This window comes from Kryptolebias marmoratus, linkage group LG14, assembly GCF_001649575.2.
Source record: "Kryptolebias marmoratus isolate JLee-2015 linkage group LG14, ASM164957v2, whole genome shotgun sequence".
Taxonomy (NCBI): domain Eukaryota; kingdom Metazoa; phylum Chordata; class Actinopteri; order Cyprinodontiformes; family Rivulidae; genus Kryptolebias; species Kryptolebias marmoratus.
The window spans coordinates 26,374,452-26,389,804 of record NC_051443.1 but is presented as its reverse complement, the minus strand read 5'-3'; the positions used below and the strand labels follow the sequence as shown (position 1 = coordinate 26,389,804).

General features: G+C 42.8%; 2 protein-coding genes across 5 annotated transcripts in view; one reads left to right on the top strand and one right to left on the bottom strand.

Moving 5' to 3' along the window:
• The window catches only part of pisd (phosphatidylserine decarboxylase), a 10,050-nt gene extending 1,721 nt beyond the window's left edge, over positions 1-8,329 (top strand). Inside the window, exons 1-9 of one of the 4 annotated variants that reach the window (XM_025003030.2) lie at positions 1,252-1,295; positions 1,421-1,557; positions 3,656-3,806; positions 4,139-4,273; positions 4,364-4,465; positions 4,780-4,903; positions 5,050-5,196; positions 5,277-5,437; positions 7,805-8,329. In XM_025003030.2, coding sequence (XP_024858798.1) covers positions 1,523-1,557; positions 3,656-3,806; positions 4,139-4,273; positions 4,364-4,465; positions 4,780-4,903; positions 5,050-5,196; positions 5,277-5,437; positions 7,805-8,050 — 1,101 coding nt within the window. In that variant the 5' untranslated portion in view covers positions 1,252-1,295; positions 1,421-1,522 and the 3' untranslated portion in view covers positions 8,051-8,329. Of the gene's footprint in view, positions 1-1,251; positions 1,296-1,420; positions 1,558-1,579; positions 2,539-3,655; positions 3,807-4,138; positions 4,274-4,363; positions 4,466-4,779; positions 4,904-5,049; positions 5,197-5,276; positions 5,438-7,804 lie in introns of those variants that run through there. The other 3 variants (XM_017441824.3, XM_025003029.2, XM_017441825.3) reach the window with 3 other exon arrangements.
• Positions 8,330-8,378: 49 nt separating this feature from the next.
• si:ch211-202f5.2 (uncharacterized protein LOC795181 homolog) lies at positions 8,379-13,864 on the bottom strand. Its single transcript, XM_037979592.1, has 2 exons — positions 13,010-13,864; positions 8,379-11,989 (listed from the first exon to the last, which is right to left on the bottom strand). The coding sequence occupies exons 1-2, from the start codon at positions 13,244-13,246 to the stop codon at positions 11,654-11,656; spliced, it is 573 nt and encodes a 190-aa protein (XP_037835520.1). The 5' UTR covers positions 13,247-13,864; the 3' UTR covers positions 8,379-11,653.
• Between the last annotated feature and the right edge of the window lie 1,489 nt (positions 13,865-15,353).

The following is a 15,353-nucleotide window of genomic DNA, read 5'->3' as shown; positions in this document are numbered from 1 at the left end:
ATATGTATGATCAGTCAGAGGAATGCCAGGAGCAGCACAAAGAAATCAAATAAGTGCTCCTGTCCTTTGTACTCGTTTGATTTTATAGTTTTAATTCAGGCAAAGCCATGAGCCAAAACAACTGAAAAGATTGCACAATATCCATATCCAAAGTTATTACCAACTTGAACCATTCGATTAGATTGAGGAAATATCTAAGTTTGAAAACCACTTTAGAATATTATAGCAGCTGGATTGATGATGATGATGATGTATGAAGGCTGAAGGAGGTCCGCTCTGCTGACCAGTTTTTGTTTGTCATGATGTTGCTTGTCACACCTTAATTTCCAACCACCTTGTTTGGATGACTGGCTGAAAATAATGTTGCAGAAACTAAGAACTCCATCTCGCTTGGTCAGCCACATCGTGTTTTCAGAACTGAGCCATGCTTTGAGCCTCCCACACATGGTCTACATTGGACTGAGGTTTTACGATGGAACATGTACCTGTGTGCAGTAGAAGATGCTAAATGTCTTAACTAAAGCCATCATTTGCTGACCAATCACAGAGATATTTGATATTGAACTAATTTGTGCACATTTCATTTCCCTTTATGGCTACAGAAGATTATGCTACATTAGAGGATTTCTGCAATTATTTTTGTATTTCTACATTTACTGTAAAATACAATTTGGGTTGTGAAAGAGTTAATAGTCCTTGAATGGAAATAACTTTTTATCATAGGAGGTAAAAAGAATAGCTTCGACATTTAATAATCAATACAGATTTAGTTCTGTAATCTGGACCTAAAAACTGAGCTGGAAGTTTAAATGTTACTTAGGAAACTTACAAATCACGCTAATAATTCACCTTTAAAATGTTTACAGTGACCATGTACAAATTTTGAACAAGTATTTGTTTGGCAGCTCTGAGAAACAGGATTACTTGTTGTCATCAACCTCATGGTGTGTTGAAGATGGCAGTAAGCAAGTAGTTAGCAGGATTACTTAAACCTAGTTTGATTTAGCAGCTTCTTTTCAGCCTGACTTGGTGTTTCAGAAACATTAATCCAGGATTTTCTGACAAGGCCAGCTTTCTTCTCTCATCCTGGAGTAGGTCATTCAACAGCCCTTAAATCTGTTAAACTTCTTTTTTTTTTCTAAACGCACAGATTGGGATCTCTGGTCAGATGCATGGTTCACCTGTGCAGGTGTTAAGTATCAGCAGTGGCTCCGCCCCTTCCAGAATATTAACAAACATTTTGTGTTTCAGAGTTTTGTTCGTGAGAGGCAGCCAATGTCGTAGTCTGAGCACCGGTGAGTCGCTACACCCCCACGGCTTGTTGTTGTTGATGATGTTGATGTTGTTGTTGCTGTTGATGTTTCTCATATTGCTGTTGCTGCTGGTTTTCTTGACCAATCAACTTCTTCTCTCTTCTCAGGTCGTCGTGTCCTACCCAGCCCCCGGCCCCTCCCGCTCCTTGTTGTTACAGGAAGTGGTTACCTTGGTTACCAGTACTACAAGAGATGGGGCCAACAGGACAATGGAGGTCCACCCTATTTGGCAACACCTACAGAGGTAGGTGAAGAAATACCTGCTGCTTCTTTTCCTGTCCTTCACTTGGGGATGGAGCGAAGTTCAGGCAAACTCACAAATCCTACAGCGGAGACCTGAGGGGAGGAGCTTATCTGAGCAGGGGGGGCTTAATGAACCTGATCAGTCTGATTGACCAAAGACCTGAGGGGAGGAGCTTATTAATCCTGACTGATCAGAGACCTGAGGGGAGGAGCTTATTAATCCTGACTGATCAGAGACCTGAGGGGAGGAGCTAAGCGCTTGCAGAAAGTATTTGAGCAAAGCTTGTCAATCTGACAGTCGGCCAATAGTTTTGAGAAGAGTTGATGACATCACTCAAACACAAACTCACTCTTGACTGGTCTGAGCACACTGATTGGTTCACTGGGTGAAAGTTGACTGTGATGTCACACTGACCAGTCACATAGCTCTGCTTGGTGTTTGGTCAGTTAACAAATGGTATGATGTGATCACACAGTAACTAGGCTGGGCCGAAGGAGGTTCTGATTCGACCAGACTGCACTTGTTTGACCCGTTTATCTGTTTTCATTGATCAATACATGTATTGATCTGCTGAGAAGAGTGTGACTGATAATCATTATTGATCAGGATCCGTCTGTGTGCTGCCGACTCTAATCTCTGTTCTTTAGTCAGACTGTAGAAGGGAGGCAAAGGGGCGGGGCCTGTCAGCATTAACACCTCACCATCTGTCACTTCTTCTGTGGTCTGGCTCGGCACACTCGTCTGTTTCTACTTATCTGTCACTCTTCTTCGCCCTGATGTGTCGGCGGCCAGCTCGGCCTCCAGCGGCAACCTCTGCGTCAAACTCTCGTTCATGGTGAGATTCTTCTGCCAACGCCCCGGTGGCGGCACGCGGCAAGAGCGTGACCTGCTGAGGCAGGTGAGGCAGCGTGTGGCCGATGGTGAGAGTGAGAGAGATGGAGGAGGAAGAGGAGTGAGGAAGAGAGCGACGGCGCGATTCAGGTGGGAGAGGATAGAAAACAGAAGAAGAAGAACTGTAACTGACTGTCAGGTTCAGTTTGAAAGTTTTAATCGGGGGTTCGGGTTAGGCTAACTTTTACCTGTTGACCTTGTCAGGGTAGCAGTTTTTTAAGGTGAAATTCACTGAGAAGCTGTTAGTCTTTAAAATAATTTGCAATATTTTTTAGTAAAACAGCAAAAGTTGTTTTCTGTTATTGAACTGTCTGATCAAATGTCAGAGGTCAAAGTTAATAAGTCTGTAATCAGTTCTTTGAACTGGTTTCTGAGTCCTGACCTGATATTAAAATAAAGCTTTGTCTGAAGTTTAAGGACAAAAAAGATTAGTTCATTTGTTTAAAAAATGTTTCAGTTTATTTTGTTAAAAAAGTCTAAAAATAAAATGTCCAAGTTGACCTGTTTTACAGGAAAATGGACCAAGGATGGTGCTTCATTTAAAGAAGAAAATTGAAAGTTTGACTCATTAAAGAGAGTTTGGCGAGTTTGTGTGAAAAGATAAAATAAGTAATAATAATAACATAATAATAAAAGCTTTTATCTGTTCCAGCATATGAGTGAAAGAGTTGTCAGCAGGATCTAGGACAAGAGAGGGGGGGGGATTATGTAGAGGTAGTATTCAGATTAAAGCGGATTATGGAATGTATGTTTCGTTTCAAGATTTCCTAAGCCTGAGTTTAGTGTGTTACCTGCTTTCCAGCTCGTCTTGTGCTAACCAGCTAACCCAGTTAGTCAGCTAATAGCGCCAACACGTCATCCGGCGCCGTCTCTAGGTGGTCTGCATTTTGTGCTTGTTTTTGCACCGTTGTTTCAAACAACTTCATGACAGTTGATAAACACTTTGCCTTCTTTACACTGAAACATTTGTCTTCTCCAAAGCTAACACACTGTTAGCACCTGTCACCTGTTCTCCTCCACCTCTCTCCAAAGCCCCGCACCTGTACACCTGTGCTGGTTTTGTTGTCATTTAGTTGTATTTTTATTTATTATTTCTTTACTTGTCATCTTTCAGTTCTTTCTGATTCTGTCAGGTGACCATTGTGTCTCCACCCCCTTCCTTTAAGCTCCACCTCTCTTTCATATTCTGGTTAAATCTCCTGATCAGGCTCCGGGTACCTCGTTTGGCTCTACGTCACCGTTTGAGCGCGCTCAGTAATGGTGTCTGTCAGCCTGTCCCTTGGCACCGCCGGCCAATGGCTTCCGCCATCCTTGGCTTCATCCTGTCTGTCAGCGCCCTGCGGCCGCTGGCCAATCGGGTAAGAGCGGCTGTGACAAAGGAATCCTAATTGGACGATGAAAAGTAGGAGGAAGGCCAGTGACCATAATTGTACATTCTGTTTTCTATCTCGTTTTAAACCTTCAGTTAATTGGTTTCCTACAGTCTGAAACCAGAAGCAGGACCAGACTCTGACCTTTGACCTATTGATCTCAGACCTGATCAATGTAAAATTAATATTTTCTGTTTTTTTTTTTCCTAAAACCAGGCAATGTAAAAGCTCTATTTTCTCTCCTGAAGGTGACGTTGTACCAATCCTTTTTTAAAACCAGATTATTATTGTAAAGCTGTAGTTTTTGTTTTCTCCTGCAGGTGGCGTTGTACCGCTCCTTCCCGACTCGACTTCTCTCTCGCACCTGGGGTCGTCTGAACGGGTTGGACCTCCCTACTTGGCTCCGCAAACCCATCTACTCCCTCTACATTTGGACTTTTGGGGTCAACATGCAGGTCTGGACACAGAACCAGCCTAGTTCTGCTGGTTTTGTTTATTATTTGTTGTTTTTTATTGTTTGTGTTGTTCTTGCGTTTGTCCACTAGGAGGCAGCAGTGGAGGATTTACATCATTACAAAAACCTGGGTGAATTTTTCCGACGACGTCTCAAGCCTGCAGTGAGACCAGTTTGCTCCGCCTCCTGCTTGGTAACCTTTGTTTCTGTCTGCAGGTCTGAAGCTGGTTCTGAAACCTGGAGACAGGTCCAGAACTATGTTGTTGACAGTAGGGCCGACATAGAACTGGGTCTTAGCCTGGGAGACAGATGTAGAACTGTGTCTTAGACAGGGAAACCAGCACAGAAGTGGGTCTTCGATAGGAAGACTGGTGTAGAATTGGATCTTAGACTGGGACACAGGCATGTGATGATAGCTTATGATGACTAGCAGAGCTCAGAGCTGCAAGTTTGATCTTTGGACTGGACTTTTTTGACCTGGTTCAGTTCTGTGTTTATTGGTTCCAGACCTCTCCAGCTGATGGGAAGATCCTCCATTTTGGTCGGGTGAAGAACTCAGAAGTGGAACAGGTGAAGGGGGTTACCTACAGTCTTGAGAACTTCTTGGGCCCACAGATGAGGCAGATCAGTGGTAAGGCCACGCCCCCAGACCCACAGGTGTTGGTCCTTCCTGACCAATTGGAGCGCTTCGGTGTTTCCATGTGACCACGTTAACTTTGTTAGATGCTGAACTCTGCAGAGTTGAGACTAAAAACAACATTGTCTTTCTGTCCTCAGTCTCGCCTTCCTCATCTTTCCGGGATCTCCTCCTGACGTCGCCTGATAGTGACCTGTTCCACATCGTTGTCTACCTGGCTCCAGGTGACTATCACTGTTTCCATTCGCCAACTGATTGGAAGGTAGAGCTTCGACGTCACTTCCCAGGTCAGTGCGTTCACCGGACCACCTGACTGCTTGGCTCTGTGCAGCAGCTTCTCATTTCTCTGCCTCATGTACCCCATCAGGTTCGTTGATGTCGGTGAACCCGGGCGTGGCTCGTTGGATCAAAGAGCTTTTCTGCCTTAATGAGCGTGTGGTGCTCAGTGGCCAATGGCAACACGGCTTCTTCTCGTTAACAGCGGTTGGAGCTACAAATGTTGGCTCCATCAGACTTTACTTTGACCAGGTGACTTTGTGTTTATGTGACAAGTTAATGTGTGGAAAACAGTTTACATGAACAGGTGCTGATCACACTTTACTGTTTAAATTAAACTTCAGAGGAAAGTTGCTGAAAGAGGAAACAAAAAGCAGGTTTTAAAAGAGTTGAACAGGGCTCTATTCATTTTCAATGAGACCAGAAATGGCTGAAAAAGCTAAATATTTTAAAAGGTATAAATTACACAAATACCAAAAGTTATATCTAGAATGTCCTTAGAGAGCTGAACGTTTTGATATATGAATTATTAAAATAGGATAAAAAAGCAGAATGAATTACATGCAGGAGAATAATACAGTAACAGTAAGGGGAAGTAGGAAAACAATAATCTTGATGCTTAAAAACATTCACAGAATAAGAAAAAAATCAGTGGACTAAACACAAAAATATGTAAACACTGAACTAAAATGAATAATTATAGCATTAACAGTTCGATTTCAAAGTGCTCTGAATTTCTAAACTAGAAGTAAAATGAAACTAATCAGAAACAGTCTTAGACAAATTTCAGTCAGGTTTGTGAACCAGTTGAGGTTCCCATTGCCGTGCTACTAACTCTGCTTTCCGGAGAGGGACTACTCACTTGTTGATGTGCAAGGATGCAGGAGAGACTGAAGTCTTTGTGATCCTATATTTAATGTCAGCTTTCCATACTGTGGATCACTTGGTGCTGCTTCAGACACTGAAAGGTTGGTTGGACATTTTAGGTACAGCACTAGATTGGTTTGATTCTTATTTGTTTTTTAGAAATAAATCTGTTGTCAAATCTACATTTAAAGCAGCAGCAGTTACACTTAAGCATGGTGTTCCACAAGGTTCTGTTCTTGGCCCCATTTTATTTGCATTTTATCTGCTTCCTTTATATCATCTTTTATTGGCATCTCTTATTACTGTTATGCTGATAATATTCAGCTTTTAATTACCTTTAAACCTCGGTCTATTTCTAAATTATACATACTATAAAGATGTAGGTGCTGCAGTGGCTTGGCGGTCAGGGCCGCGGTCTTGTACTCCTGAGGTTGCAGGTTGGAGTCCAGGTTGCGACAGGAAGGGCATCTGGGGTAAAACAATTGCCAAATCGTTTGTGCGAGTTTGCTCGCTGTGGTAACCCATGAAGAAGAGAGCAGCTGAAAGAACTTACCATAAAGGTGTATGGAACCTGTTAAATCCTGGTGGAATGATAACTTTCTCCAGTTAAATGAGGAAAGAACAGAGGTCTTCGTCCTGTGGTGTGAATTTTCTCTCTAATTGAAATAGTTTTATTTATAAAGAATCTCATGAAGTCATCACTCCTGAGAGTTATAGGGACACATGATCCAACAGAGAGAGGACTCTTCACTAAACAGAAACCTGTGGTTGTTCTTCTTTTTTATCAAAGATGAATAATATACAGTTCTAGCTTCATGAAGGCTTTCTTGTATGTTAGCAGGATATTACAGGTTAAATAAAATTCTTCCATGTTGGTGGAGCGCCATTTTCTTTCCAACTTTCTCTCAATGTCATGTCAAGCGTTTGATGAAGAGAATGTAAATGTTTGTGAACATTTTGGGTAAAGCCAACTCTACTAAGTTAAATAAAGACTATGGGTGCATTCACACCAGCCCGGTTTAGTTCGCTTTAATTGAACTCTAGTTCGTTTGCCTAGAAAGTCCGGTTCGTTTGGGGATGGGTGAAGGCACAATCGAACTCTGATGCGGACCAAAAAAGTGAACCCTGGTTTACGTAAATACCTAGGTCTTGGTTTGGTTGAAGTGAACTCTGACGCGGTTCGAATGCAGACCGCTCCAAAACCAGGAAGCAGACTATAGCAAAGGGCCTTCTGGGCAAATACAACCAGAACAAACATGCATTAGCATCACATTAACCCCTCAGAAATCATTTCATGATGGAGAAATTATTAGCGGTGTAAAAATTCAAATCAAAAACACTGAAAAAATCCTGTTGTTTGACAGCTGTTATGGCTTTAAGGTATCTTTTTCAACATCTACATGAATAATGAAATCCCCTATTATAATGACTTTTTTCAGTATTTAAAGGTTAACTCGGAGAAGAATCTAAGTTTCTGGTGGTTGATTTACAATTAAGCTTCTGATTTCCATGAAAGAAGTAAAATAATTCATGAGTTCAGTTCAGTGTCAGCTCTCTTCTAATAAAAACATTTAAAGTTTTTAATATTTAAACCACCTGATGTTCCACCTACAGGTCAGAGGGCATCAGTTGGCAAACATGCGATATGTTAAAAAGCTCAGATTGTTGTGGCTCCACCCACTCACCTTTTCTTTTATGGGGCCATAAAGGTAAAAATAAACTGTTTGTAACCATGTTTGTTTTCCTTCTCAGGAGTTGCAGACCAACAGTCCTTGCTACAGAAAAGGATCCTTCCTGGATCGCAGCTACGTTACCATGAGCAGCCAGGTGAAGGGGGCAGCAGGTGAAGGGGGTGTGGCTTTACAGAAGGGGGAGCCTGTGGGTGAGTTTAACCTTGGTTCCACCATCGTTCTGCTCTTCGAGGCGCCCAAAGACTTCAGCTTCAACCTGCATCCCGGACAGCGAATCAGAGTGGGGGAAGGCCTCGGCAGCCTGTGATTGGCTGCAGAGAGCATAAAGGGGTGGAGCATAAAAAGGACATGGTATGGACTCCCAGAATGTTTTGTGCCTCGTGAAAGAGAAAATGCCAAATATGTTTCTAACGAAATCGTCCCGTCGTCAGTTTTACCTTTGAGTTTTGACTCAGGTTTGTTTCCGTACCGATGGCATGGACACCTGACACATTTTATTACTCTTAATGTAAACAGAACCTTTGTTCCTCAACTTATCTAATTTTGTAAAATATGTAAATCTTAAATGAATAAATTTTTACTTTCAGCAGTTTTGAGTCTAATTCAAATGTAAAACAATTCTTTGAAAACTTTCAAAAACAAAAATAGTTCTGTAATTTTGTTTTTTTTAAGTTATACCAAAATAAATTATTGTCGGGGTTTTCTCTGTTTAAGAAGATAAGTACAAATATAAAATAAGAATAAAAGAAAACTGAAGTTTTATACACTAACTTTGTGGTGGAAAATTAGTCCAAAACTCAAAACAGGAATCACCATGGCAACCAGCTCCTCAGCCGCTTCTGGGTCTTCTATATTACCCAGCATGCTTTTCTTCCTCCTGTTTCCATTATGGCCGCCCCCATAGATCCTTCATGTCATTTCTAATCAGACCTTTGGTGTTCAGGAGGATTCATGGCTTAAAGTAAAAAAACAAGAGGTTTTAACTGGAGTTTCAAAATAAAGTTTATAGATATTCTTCAAAAAAAGAATCTGGATCTGTCACACCTTAGATTTGTCATGATTGGTGGAGAAACAGATGAACCCAGAGCGCAGACTCATTGCTTTAAATAAAAAGAAACTAATTTATTAAAAAGAAACCAAAGGCTGACGTGGCAGCAAAACTAAACAGAACCAAAATCCAAACCTGAGACACAAGACGAGAGTGACGACCAGACAGCGCATGAAGCGAGTAAGTGGAGGAGATGACCAGGTTTTAAAGCCAGACGACATTTTCATCCACATTTGTTTCAGTCTGAACACAAATCTGTTCAGAACCACAATGATAATGAAAGACCACTTACTGACTTGATGTGACCCCCCCAAAAAAGGCAGGTTATTCTCCTAATGTAAAAAATAAAGTTATTTGTGGAAATATTCTGAGGATAGAATTTGTAAACGAACCAATGGTCAGGATCTTTGTCAATAAAAATTTGAATAATATCTATTGATGGATCACCAGGAACCCTTTCACACTTAATGTCATGGAGAACTTGAGTACCCCATGATCCTGGGGCTTTGAACAACAATTAAGGACCTGTTTCAAACTGGCCTCAGAGGAGGGGTCAGACTAAGAGCGATTCAAAGGCCTTGAAAAAGGAAGAACACAGAAAACTGGTTACTTCATCCTGGAATAGGTAAACCAGGGCATCCATCTGGAGCCAGGCCTTAAGTATCAGCTTTAGGTACTTGGAAGGACACTGCGCTGGCAGGTAAGGAGCTGAAGCACGAGGGTGAGGTTGAGCAATACCAACAAAATATAGTGTGGTTCACCTGAACTCTGGAACCCAAGTCCTGGAGAGGAGCTGGACTCTCTCCTACTCTGGAGTTACCCAGGGAGAGAACAAGTGTGGAGATACTCACAAGCTCCAGGCTGAGGGCCTCGAGCTTGGAGTTCTCTCCGGTAAATGAGAGGATCGCCTCTCTGAAGGTTCTGACTGTTGTTTGTGCTTATGGACCAAACATCAGTTCACAATAAACAATCTTCTTGGAGTCTCTGGATGGTTTCCTGGGATGGGGTGCCATCTTGGGATTGTGTTGTTCTCCTGGGTGACTGTGGAGGGCATCTGGAGGGGAGTGATTGATAGGAATGAGCTATCTGATCTAAAACTATTGAGAGGTTTTTACTGTGTATTTAAATCAAGGAGACAAATATTAATAGCTGGGAGATTTATCTGAACAATCATAATTCAAGTTTGACATGTTTCAGAGAGTTATGCAATCTGAATATCTGAGAAAACTAGCAAACATGCTTATATTTCTTAATTATCTATAAGGCAAATGCACAACACAAAATTACACAAACAAACAGACATTATCTTCATAGATGATAATTTTAGAACAATGATAGACATTCTGGCTCCACTCTGGGTCACTGTGACAAAACCACTGATAATCAAGATACCTCAGTTATCTTTGCATTTGTGTGCCTTAAGAAACCCAAATTGTGGTTTATTTGTGGGTGGTCAAGCAAAGAGTGATCCATAAATATACTTTTTATGGCCAAAGGTTAACAATAGAGAGCAGAGCTGTCAACTGATCACCACCTGGTGGTGAGTTGGCTTTGGTGGTGGGGAAGGGTGCAGGACAGATCTGAGAAACAAAAAACAAATAGTGAGGATGATCTGGTAATGTCTGGCAGAGGTCTCCATTCAAGAGATTTTCAACTCACAACTCTGAGAGATGGTGTTGAAGATCTGCTGGATGTGCAGGTCTGCTGGTGAGTTTTTCCCACATCCTGGGGGAGGTCAGATACATAGACTCTGAATGAACCATGTTCAAGACCTCTTGCAGATGTGGCTTCCAGGAGGTGTGACCACACAGTCATTAGTGCCTTTTGTGTCAAGGATCAAATGACAAGTTGATGGACACCATTGGTCAAAGAAGGAGGGGTTTAGGGTTTGACTGTCTCAGAGGACCCCTGAAGCAGCTGATAGGTACAAGATGACCAGAAGGACCACAACTTCAGAACTTAGGATCTCCTTACTCCAGTCACCATGTCCACCTTTGAGGAGGCAAAGTCTGAGGAGGCAAGTGAAAGCAAGTTCATTACCTTGAGAGAGGTCACCACACCTGCATAGTGGGAAACCGTGGTGGTCATCTTTTTTTTTCAAAGGATCAGAAAATGTTTTCCTACTATTGAAGACTCACAGTTCTCAGTCTCCCCAGGAAAGTTTATTACAGGATGTTGGAAGGGAGGCTCCAACAAGTTTGTCAAACCTCAGATCCAGGAGGAGCAGTGTGGCTTTTATACAGGTTGTAGAACAGTAAACCAGATCTTCACTTGTGCATAGTTGCTAAGGGGGTCATTGGACTTTAACTGTTCAGTCCATATGTGTTTTATGGCTCTGGAGAAGACTTAAGTCCATGTTCCCCAAGGTATTCTGTGGTGATGCTGCAGGAGTGTGGGGTACAAGGGTTGCTTTTAAAGACTATTTGGTCCCTGTTTTACCAAAGTAAGAGCTGTGTCTGTATTCTCAGCACAAAGTCAAACTTGTTCTCAGTGCAGGTTGGACTCCACCAGTGCTGACCCTTTTCTCTGATCTTGTTTGTGGTGTTCAATCTCAAGGTGCAATAGTAGGATGTGTGGTTTGGAAAACTTGGGGTCTCATCTGTGATTTTTGCAGATGATGTGGTTCTGTTGGTGTCTTCAAGTCATGAACTTCAGTGTTCATTAGAGCAGTCTGTAACAGTGTGAAGCAACTGAGATGAGAGTTTGAGGCTATGGTTTCAACCGAAAAAGGGTAGAATTATCAATGTGTAATGGGTAACTAAAGCCTGATCTTTAAGGACACACTTACTGTCAAGTCTACATAGGGTCCTAAGTCACAAAAGAAACGAGTTACTCTTATTGGATCATTCCGGTGCCACTCCATTAGCCCTGTCTGGGGCAGCAGAACCAGCAGCACAGCCAATAAGATGAGGGTGGGCAACAGTTACTATAGCGATGAAAGCGTGGCTCAGCCAGACCACCATGTGACCAGCCATCATTCGCAACCTCCTTTCTTAGCCATGGCTTTCCATCCTGAGCAGCATCTCCGGCCAGTGCTCCTTCCCTGCGACCAGAGCTCCAGGAGGATGAGGAACAGGAGGATATGCAAGTCTGCTGGGCCTTCACTCCAAGGAAAGAGGCCAAGTCCAGGTCCAGACCCACTGCTCCTCCTCTGGGCCGTGGCGTATTCTGTCGACACTGAGGACACGGGATCCACACCTGAGGAAGAAAATGAGGATTAGGTTAGATTCGGTGTCATGATGATGATGAACATGTTTCATGATGAACAATTATTTTGTCTATTTTGAAATTACGTAATCACACTTCCCTGACTATCTACAACATCCCACTCACATTTCAGGAACATCACATGAGATATGTACTCAGGACAGTGAATCACAATGAGGCAACTTGGTGAAGTCCTAAAGGCTTGTTCAGATCAGCTCTCAGTGGGTTCTTATCAAGATCTTCACCACTCTCTGATGTGTCACAGGTCCAATCCTGTTTAAAATCTATTACTTTTGTCCCCAAGAAGACTGTCATCAACAATGGTGATGTCTCCAGATCATCATCCAACCATCCATAATGGGACTATTCACTCAAATGAGACCAGACTGAGACCAGATTGGGACCAGACTGAGACCGGAATGAGACTATTTACTACAACTGGAAGCAGACTGAGCTAGACTGGGACTTTTCACTATGCCTGAAATTATACTTAGGCCAGAATAGGATTATGTACTATGGCTCAAACCAGACTCGGACCCAATTAGGACTATTCACTATGACTGTACTGCCATCTGTCCCTCCAACCTGACCACATTTGCATTTGACACTACAGAGAAAGGTCTCATAACAGGTCTCTGTTTAGACTGATGTCAAGCTGGGGAAAAACTGGGACCAGACTCACAGGTGGTGATGAGTTTGCCAACATGGATGAAGTCCAGAACCTATACTGAGTCTGCTTACAGGGATGAGGTCCTCAATCTGTACAGCTGAGGTTCAAACAACAGTCTGGTTCTGAACATCAGCAAAACCAAAAAGAGTACTGGTTTTAGGAGACAGAAAACACCTGAATCCTCCTTCTGAATGTGTGAAAGTACAAGGGCTGCATACATGAAACAACCTTACAAACAGGTAAGTGATGCTATTGATCTAAAAGATGATGTAATTTATCTGTATGATGATGTAATCAGTCAGGGTGACGGTATCATTGATAGTAATGATGTTATCGGTCACCTGGTCGTTGATTACTGTGTCCAGTCTCTTGAGGCATGCTTGACAGAAGGCGTGGCCACAGTGTAGTCTCCGCGGCAGACGCGTCACCAGATCATAGCTGCCAAAACATACGATGCACACCAGGTCCTGCCTCCTTGCTGGCATCATCGTCTCCATGATAACTGAGGAGGTAGGAGGAGGGAGGGGCGGAGGGGTCACCTTCTCTTCCTCCTCCTGTCCATCTTGTTTATCAGGCATTTTTTCTGTTTGAATTTGAAAAAAATGTATTTTGGGTTTTAATTTCACCTTACTGGAAATAAACTGGGACTATAATAGAAACTGGTATCAGACTAAGCCCAGAATAGAACCACAATGGTTCTAAGGGATCATACCATAAACAACACTAGGCTGGGCCAAGACAGCGACCAGACTGAGGCAAAACTGAGTTTGGGCTGGATCCAGATTACGTACAGACAAAAACAAGACTAGGATCAGTTTGGATCAAAACTGGGACGAGACATGGCCTACACTGAGATCAGGCTTGGGCCAGATTGGGAACAGATGGGGACTAGACCAAGATCAGGCTAGCTCAAGACTGGGATAAGATTGGGCCTATACTGAGACCAGACTAAGAATAGATTAGGGCCAGACTGAGACTAGACTAGGATTAGACTGCGGTCGGATCGTGGCCAGACTGTGGTCAGACTAAGACCAGACTAAAGTCAGACTGGGACTAGATTGACCAAACTAAGATCAGACTAAAGTCAGACTGGGACTAGATAAACTCTAAAGATCCCGGCTCCACTCTACTTGGCTTGCTTTGCGTGCATTTCCATCTGCATTTTTTCGAGGTCGGCCCTGCTTCTTTTGTCCCTGCTTCGGAGTAGGGCCAGCCGGGCCGGCCCTGCTTCGTGGGCGGGGCCAGCTTAGCTCCTGTTCACTCATTGGTTGTGGGTGTGACCAGATACAAGCATAAAGAGCGAAGGTAGGAATATAAACACCAGCGTTAGCTTACCCTGCAACGTTTATGACGTCTGTCCCCCAGCTGAAGGCCTGTAAAGCCTGAAATCTCCGGCTGATAACAGCTGTCCTACTCCGCGCAACAATCGCAGCATCCAGAGCATTTCTTCCTCTGCGTCTCTCTTCCTGAAGTCTCAGGAGAATCCCCAGAAGTTTAAAAAACAGCAACAACACAGGGCCAACGTTGTCCATAGTGCTTCTGTTGTTTACACAACTTGCGCCAAGTTTTCGTGCTGCCGCAGCCCTGCCCCCCACAACACGAGGAGGCGTTTCTCTGCTACCGACCAAACTGGCCGGTGTGAACGCGATGCATTCTTTATAGAGCCGAGCCGAGTAGAGCTGCACTTCTGAATTAGGGGCCGTGTGAAAGGGGCATAAGACCAGGCTAGGACCATACTAAGACCAGACTAAAGCCAGACTGGGACCAGATAGACCTGACTAAGACCAGGCTAGGACCAGACTGAAACCAGACTAAAGCCAGACTGGGACCAGATAGACCTGACTAAGACCAGGCTAGGACCAGACTGAAACCAGACTAAAGCCAGACTGGGACCAGATAGACCTGACTAAGACCAGGCTAGGAACAGACTGAAACCAGACTAAAGCCAGACTGGGACCAGATAGACCTGACTAAGACCAGGCTAGGACCAGACTGAAACCAGACTAAAGCCAGACTGGGACCAGATAGACCTGACTAAGACCAGGCTAGGAACAGACTGAAACCAGACTGAGATGAAAACCAAACAGATGTAAAACAAACTTGTTTCCTGTAAATAAAATTTAAAACAATTTTTTCAACTTGTTTGGGTGGAATAAATTATTTTAAAAGCTGCCTTCTGATTGGCTGTTACAGAAACTCACCTGGTCTTTTTTTCACATCTTTTCTTCTTGTAGTTTTTATCTTTTTACCTCTCTTCTTGTTTTAGACAGGTTCTTTTCCTCCTCTGTCCTCTTTAGTTCTTCAGTTTTTCCTCTTCTCTGTTTGTATTTTTAGTTTTTCTTGTTTCTTCATTTGTTAATCTCCTTTTGTTTATATTTTTGCTGAATTCCTTCTACGAATAGTTTTGTTTTGCTTTTAACTATTTTTGCTCATTTTTGCCCTCTTCTCCCCATCTCTTTTCATCTTGTATCATTTTTCTTTTTCATTTTAAAGTTTTTACTCCTCTTCTCTTCATACCACTGTCTCCTCTTCTATTCCTCTTCTGTCATTCTAGCAGCCTCAGAGAGTGAGAGACTCACCTTCATCAATAATTCAGCCCCACTTGGTCAGCAGACACACAAATGTAGTGAGACTCAGAAAAAAATTAAAATGAAAAGGAGACAACTTTGTAAGATACTAGAAGGC

Coding starts and splice junctions, on each gene's coding strand:
- si:ch211-202f5.2 (XM_037979592.1), bottom strand. CDS start 13,246: ATGCCTGATAAACAAGATGGACAGGAGGAGGAAGAGAAGGTGACCCCT. Junction 11,990..13,009: donor ACACAGTAATCAACGACCAG/GTGACCGATAAC, acceptor TTTCTTCCTCAG/GTGTGGATCCCGTGTCCTCA.